The sequence below is a fragment of the Globicephala melas genome, chromosome 13 (genome assembly GCF_963455315.2).
Source record: "Globicephala melas chromosome 13, mGloMel1.2, whole genome shotgun sequence".
Taxonomy (NCBI): domain Eukaryota; kingdom Metazoa; phylum Chordata; class Mammalia; order Artiodactyla; family Delphinidae; genus Globicephala; species Globicephala melas.
In genome coordinates, this window is record NC_083326.1 from 59248444 (window position 1) to 59254880 (window position 6437).

Here is a 6437-nt window from a genome sequence, read left to right on the forward strand (position 1 = left end):
CGTGTGTACACTGCCCCCTAAGCGTCTGCCTGAGAACTCACGGGAAACTGACGGGCTATGTGAAAGGCGGGGCATGTGGGCGTGGGTGTGCTGTATAGGTGTGTGTGGGTGTGGGCGGGTGTGCATCTGTCTGGCTGTGTGTAGGTGTGCATGTGTGTGTAGGTATGCATGTGTCTGGCTGTGTGTAGGTGTGGCTGTGTGTATAGGTGTGTGCATGTGTGTATAGGTGTGTGCGCGTGTGTGCGCGTGTGGGCGGGTGTGCATGTGTCTGGCTGCGTGTAGGTGTGGCTGTGTATGCAGGTGTATGTGGGGGTGTGTTGTAGGCGTGCACGTGTGGGCGGGTGTGCATGTGTGTGTAGGTGTGTGTGGGTGTGTGTGTTGCAGCAGAGGATGTAGGCCTCGGGGGGGGGGGGTGTCAGAGAGGCTCACTCACGTCCCTGAGCTGTGCCCCCACCGGCCCTGTGGCCCGTCTCTGGGACACTGGTGGCATCCACGTCCCCCGGGGCCAGGCCCTGCCACACATCCCCCCAGGCTCGCAGCCCTGAGCCCACTGACCTGTGGTCACACTCCCTACTCCTGAGGAGTCTGTGTGAATGCCCTGTGCCCCCACCCACCCCAGACTCTGATCCCCCGGAGGCGGACCCCACCCCCACCCCCCCAGCCCCAGCTGAGCTCCTGGCTCCAAGGAGGGCCCAGTAAACATTTGCTGGGAGAGCGGACTTTTCTTCTCTGTACCTGGACCCGCGTCACCCTGAGTTGCTCCCTGGGACCCAGAAGGCGGCGGCTACAGGCTAACAGGTCTGCATAGGGAAGCAGCTGCACGGACTGTTCATGGGCTTTGAGGGAGGAGGTGCTTCAGACTCTTGCAGAGCTATAATGAGGGTAGTGACCCCCCCACCCATCGTCAGAGATGGGCAGCTGCCTCCCAGGTGTCTCCTGGGCACAATGGTTGGTCACCCAGTGTGACCCGCTGGGAACGTTGAACCAAACGGTCCCACCCAGGATTATTGGCACAAGGGGACCACTTCCCCTCCTGACAGGCACGTCAGTCAGAAGGATTTTTTTCCAGACTGAAGGATTTGTCAGCAAGGATCCAGCCGAAACTGAAGCTGGTACTAGTTTCAAAAAGCAGGTGTGCGCGGGAGAGAAACTTTGCCCCAGGTGAGCCATGCAGACTCTTCTCTTTGAATCTTCTTAGGCGACGTGGGGTGTTTGAAGTGACAGACTGACCGTAGGGCCCCATTCTGCAGACACAGGCTGCCGTGCTGACAAAGGCGCCGTCCAGCCCTTCAGGGGAGCCCTCTGCAGCCGCCCACTGACACCGTGGCCTCGTGCCACCCCTCCGAGAGCAGGGACCTTTAAAGCGTGACCTCACTTTGGGTGCCCTTTCAAACTTCACTTTCTCCCCTTTTGTGGAAACAAGAGGTGGGTCTGGAGTGAAGGTGAGGTCAGGGGCCTCCGAGAGGAGTAGCTTGTTGCCCTGGTTATGGTCCAGCACAAAGATGATGTCACCCAAATCGGGAGATTCTGGGACCAAGGCATAAAAGTTCTTTTTTCCCTGAAGCACAGAGCTAGCTCGTGGGGCTTAATTATACTGTTCAAAAGCAAGGAAGCTGAGAGAGGAAACACCAAAGACGGGCCTATACCTGGTGATCAAGTGTAATCCGTTCGCAGTGTGGGAAGATTTCAGGCGTTTCTCGAGGTGCTTGAGGGAAGAGACGCAGCAATTCGTGGCCTTTCTGCTCGTTCCCCTTATTTTTCTGGTTCAGAAACCAGTCATCACAGAGTCCATGGAGGCTGGCAGCTTGCTTAGGAGGGATAAAATGAGAGAAAGAATTCATTTTGAAAACCATAGTCATGCCTATGACCGGGTACTTTCAGTGACGCCCCTACCACAGCCATCCCTCAGGATGAACCCGAGGGATTCACCCCTGGTTTCCTGGTTTCCGCACCCGCGTTGTGACCTGAGACCGGCAGCCGCATGGCCCTCTAAGTGCATTTTTCTGTGTTAAGAGGATGGTTCATCGTCGGCGCTGAAACTAATTGCAAGAAGGGATTGATCTCTTAGTTTTCCATGAAAAAAAAAAAAAGAATTGTCTGTGTGATTCACAAAAACAGAGAAGTGATTGGAGCACTCCATAGCCAGCGTCAGCCCAGGGAGCTGACAGCATAAGAATTTTGAAATTCAAATGATCTCTTTTAGATATTCTGAAAATGAAAGTGTCAAACCCTGAAATAATAAATCCTGGAATGTGAATCAGAAAGTTTTAGTGTCACATATTTTTAGTGCCCTTAGGTGTGCTCCTAGGAGTGGAATCACTGGGTCATAGGGTGACCCTTCGGAGGGACCACCAGATGGTCGTCCAGTGGGGCTGCACCATGTTACAGTCCTACCAGCAGTGTAGGAGGGTTCCAGTTTCTCCACAACCTCACCAGCACTTGATTTTGTCTGTCTTCTGTATTTTAGGCTGGTGGGTGTTAATGACATTGATGTTCAGTTTCGTGGCGCCTTCGGTGCGTTGAATGATCTGTTTACTTTGTCTTCGCCTCTAGATTGTAGGGTCCTGAGGGCTGAGGCTATATCTTGAATTCCCCAGTCTCTAGCCTTAAATGTTAAATGGGTTGACTCAAAAGCTGCTAAACCCATTTTTCTGGTCACCATTTACATACACAACCAATGTTTGACCCCCAGCTGTGTGCCAGGCTCTTTGCTAAGGATGGTGTATTATCCACGGAGGGAGAGACCATGGCCCTTGTCTTCAAATAAATAGGTTGGTTTAGAGGGGCATTTAGAGAACAAAATGTAGGTGGAGAAAGAAAATTGCGATGACTAATTAGGCCCATATAAAAAAAAAAAGGAAATTCCTTTTTTTAATTAATCTGGCAAACCCCAAAGTAAGAGGTGCGTTTCCTTGGTCGTGGCCATCATATTGGATGTGAGACAGTGGTCCTGACCACACGGCTGGTGAAAGCCTCCCTCCGACTGAGGGGGAGGGGGGCCTGCCAGTTGCTGAGTGACTGGGCTGCTGCCAGGGGGCAGATGGAGGCGTCCTCAACCCCCGTGTCCCTCTGCTCGGTTCAGAGGCCACACCCAGGTGAGCATCGGTCAGCTCACGGCATAAACACAGGTGCCAAAGGCCCTCCCCTCCCACCTGAAACCCCACCTGGGCCAGGACCTCACATGGGGCTTGCTCAGGCCGTGGTCTAGGATCTGAGAATTCTGTGCTCGAGAGAGATGAGCTCACTGCCCGATTAAGAGCTGGTATGTGGCTCCCAGAGGGCATCAGACGTCCCCACTCTGTGCCTTTCCTTATCTTGTCGCCTCCACCTGGGATGCTTGCTAGGAGGACCACGTACTTTATCATTCAAACCGGGACACTCTTGAGAGTGAAAGGGCCGACAAGTCACGATGACGCCAGGACACCAGGCATCAATTGGGACTGTCCCGGGCAAACAGGACACATAACCACCGCCCCCCCGCTCACGTGCTCATCCTCAGGCTCCCCCATTACCTGCCACCCCCTGCACATCTTCTTTAAGAAGCTCAGCTCCCTCCTCCACTGCACCCATGTTGGGGAGCATTCGTGGGCGCTGCTCAGCTCTGCCTCGTGAGTGCCATTGGGTGCCCGTCTCATCCTCCTTGTTGGACATGGACTTCTCAGAGTCAGGGACAGGTCAAGCCACTTGGTACTTAAGAGGTGCTTAATAAACTCTCATAAAACGGAGGAAATGCTGCTGACTGACAGTCAGAGGTAAAGCCGGTCCAGGAGTGAAGCCGCGTTTATTTGCTGAGCAAATCATGAAGGCATGTCCCCAGCCCTCATTATCTTTCCTTCCACCTCTTGGCTTTCCAATAATTTGTACTAAGGATGTTGACGTAACAGGTGAACACATACGTGTGGACAAACAGAGATATGTGTTGCAGTTGTCTAGAACTTTCCAGGAATTCTAATGAGCATAGATATCAAAATACCTCTTTCATCGGCCTTGTGGGAAACATCTACAAACGACGAATGTGTGTGTGGTTCAGGACCATGACTTCCCAGTTCGCTTCTGATTCACATCCTTCTCAGTTTGCTTGCTTCCAGTTAAAACCCTAATCTGGCATCATTGCTTTCAGAGAAACTGCATCCCGCTATGGCCACGCTGACATTTTGTCCCTTCTGTGTTCCAGGATCAGTACAAGTTCTGCTATGAGGTAGCCCTAGAATACTTGAATGCTGGCTGACGGCGTACACAGCCCTGCACACAAACCTTTCATCCTGCAAAGCCAGGACGTGCCATGGTGTTTGTGCCGATGAGATGAAGACTTCTCCATATGCTTATTTTGCTTTGCCTAACTGGCTCTCTTGAAGAGCCCAAGAAAGTGTTTATAAAACTGCTTGCCCTGCCCAATTCCCAATACTGCTGCTGCCTGACGGAAAACTACCGTCAGCACCCAGTGGTCCAGCCCCGTCCTCCTAGGCACCAGCTCCGTAGAGCAGCATGGACAGCTGGTAAACTCAAGAGCACAATTATATTCTTATGAAGGAATTTGTACCTTGGGGTATTCTTTTGTGGCCCGTGAACCTTTGTTATTGTTACAACTGAGTGTACATTTTTGTTCTGTGGAGAATGCTACCTGGCATTATGATAATATATTATTTTAGTTAAAATCTGTATTTTAACATGTCGCATAATATATGTAGCTTTCCAAGACTAACAGATAAACATATAACGAACAAAGAGATGTATGAGCTGTTGTTTCTACCAGATTTGTATTGTTCCCAGGGGAAAAGCTTGGGAGGCGTTCAGTTCAGAGAGGCGGAGATCGATGATCAGACTCACAGACCTGAAGCTTTGCCATGTGTTTATATTGTAAATATTTTTGATTTCATCAAATTATTTATTCATTAAAAGAAATTTTCGTGAAGCACGGTGAGTGACAATCATTTTTATCCAGCCCTGGAAATGACTTACTACTGTATGATGCTACCTTGTGTGAATTCTCAACTCAATAAATAAAGACCCGTGACCAGTGTGGTGTCTGCCTACTGTCCTGGCGCCCCGGCGGGGGCAGCTCCGGTCACTCTGGGCCTCTGGCAGAGAGATCGTGCCCGGGTCTGCTGGCCTGGAGCAGGTAGAGTTGGGACTCTGGAGAGAGAACTTTGGTCAGTGAGAGATCGAGGCCCATCCCGGGAGCCTCCCCGGGTGCACAAGCCCCAGAAGCTACAGCCGGTGAACTCTGACCGGCGGGCAGGCCGTTCCAGGGAGCTCTGGGCCAGACGCCAGGGCGGCGACTTTCTGACCAGGAGCAGCCTGTGCCTTTCTCTGTTTGATCTCGGTGGCCTGGGGGTCGTGTCTGTCCTCTCCAAGCCTCATTCAAACCTGAAACTTGCTGAGAGAACGCTCTTTAGAGGGTCCCACGATCAGGGTGCATCCGAGCAGGACACCAAGCTGGACAAGACGTTTCCTGTAGGAGGGAAAGACCGCAGCCCGAGGGCTTTCCTGGCCTCTGAAGAAGGAGGAAGCCGGGCCGAGGACGAACACTGAGTTTAAACTGAGCGCCAGGCTGTGCGAAGTGATGGCCAGTAGATGGTGGGGACGGACCTTTGGCGAACGCCCATTCTGTGCTGGAAACTGCAAGCGCTTTCCCAAGTGGCAGCAGAGTCTCCTCCCCAACCCAGCAGTGTGATCGGGGACAGTATGGAGCCATCGAGCCATCGGACAGCTGGAGACAAAAGATTAAATAACCTGTCCAACGTCACCCAGGCTCGTCAGTGCCAGGTGCCTCCAGGGCCTGGGGGGAGGTAGGGGCAGTGGCCCCAGCACCACAGCCTTCTTATGACACTCGGGATAGGAAGTGCCCCTCGTCCTGAGACAGGAGACAGCCCATCACCCGCTCCGGGGATCTCAGTGACTAAGGACGACAAGATCAAAGGTTGTCCATCAAGGGGACCGAGGCTGACCCTGCATCCAAGGCCTTCCCTGCTCTGCTGCACTCTGACTACACGATCCACGCGCTCGGGAGGAGCTGGCCGCAGCCCAGTGAGTCTAGACCAAGCCCCTCACTGCCCAGGTCGCCGTGGACAGTGGCCTCTCAGCATCCCCACCCCACTCTCTTGGACGAGCTCCTAAAAGATAAAAAGCGCTTGCTGTCTACCTCTCCGGGGTACAGGAATGGGGACAGATGCCTGTGGCCGGCCTCACACTTTGTGTACAGGCAGGGCTGTGAGGGAAGTGGCACCCTCAGTCCTCTTGGACAAAGTCATGGTGGTCTTCACTCCTCGGGTGAAAGAAAAAGCCGGTTCAGCAGGGCCTGAAGCCACCTGAGACTGAGTGTGCAGATGCAGCTCACATCCACCCCTACAGGATCAAACCCCATCTCACGTGGGAGCAATGGTTTCCTCCAGACTTGTGAATCTCTAGGATTTTTACCTTCCTTTCCCTCGGTTTCA

At 52.9% G+C, this 6437-nt stretch overlaps 1 protein-coding gene across 7 annotated transcripts in view; it reads left to right on the forward strand.

Annotated features, from left to right (window-relative positions):
- PTPRM (protein tyrosine phosphatase receptor type M) overlaps positions 1-5005 on the forward strand; it is a 745966-nt gene extending 740961 nt beyond the window's left edge. For all 7 annotated transcript variants that reach the window (XM_060310545.2, XM_060310547.2, XM_060310546.2 and 4 more), the window contains one exon: positions 4175-5005. In XM_060310545.2, the coding sequence (XP_060166528.1) occupies positions 4175-4228 (54 nt within the window). In that variant the 3' untranslated portion in view covers positions 4229-5005. The remainder of the gene's footprint in view (positions 1-4174) is intronic.
- The last annotated feature ends 1432 nt before the right edge of the window (positions 5006-6437 follow it).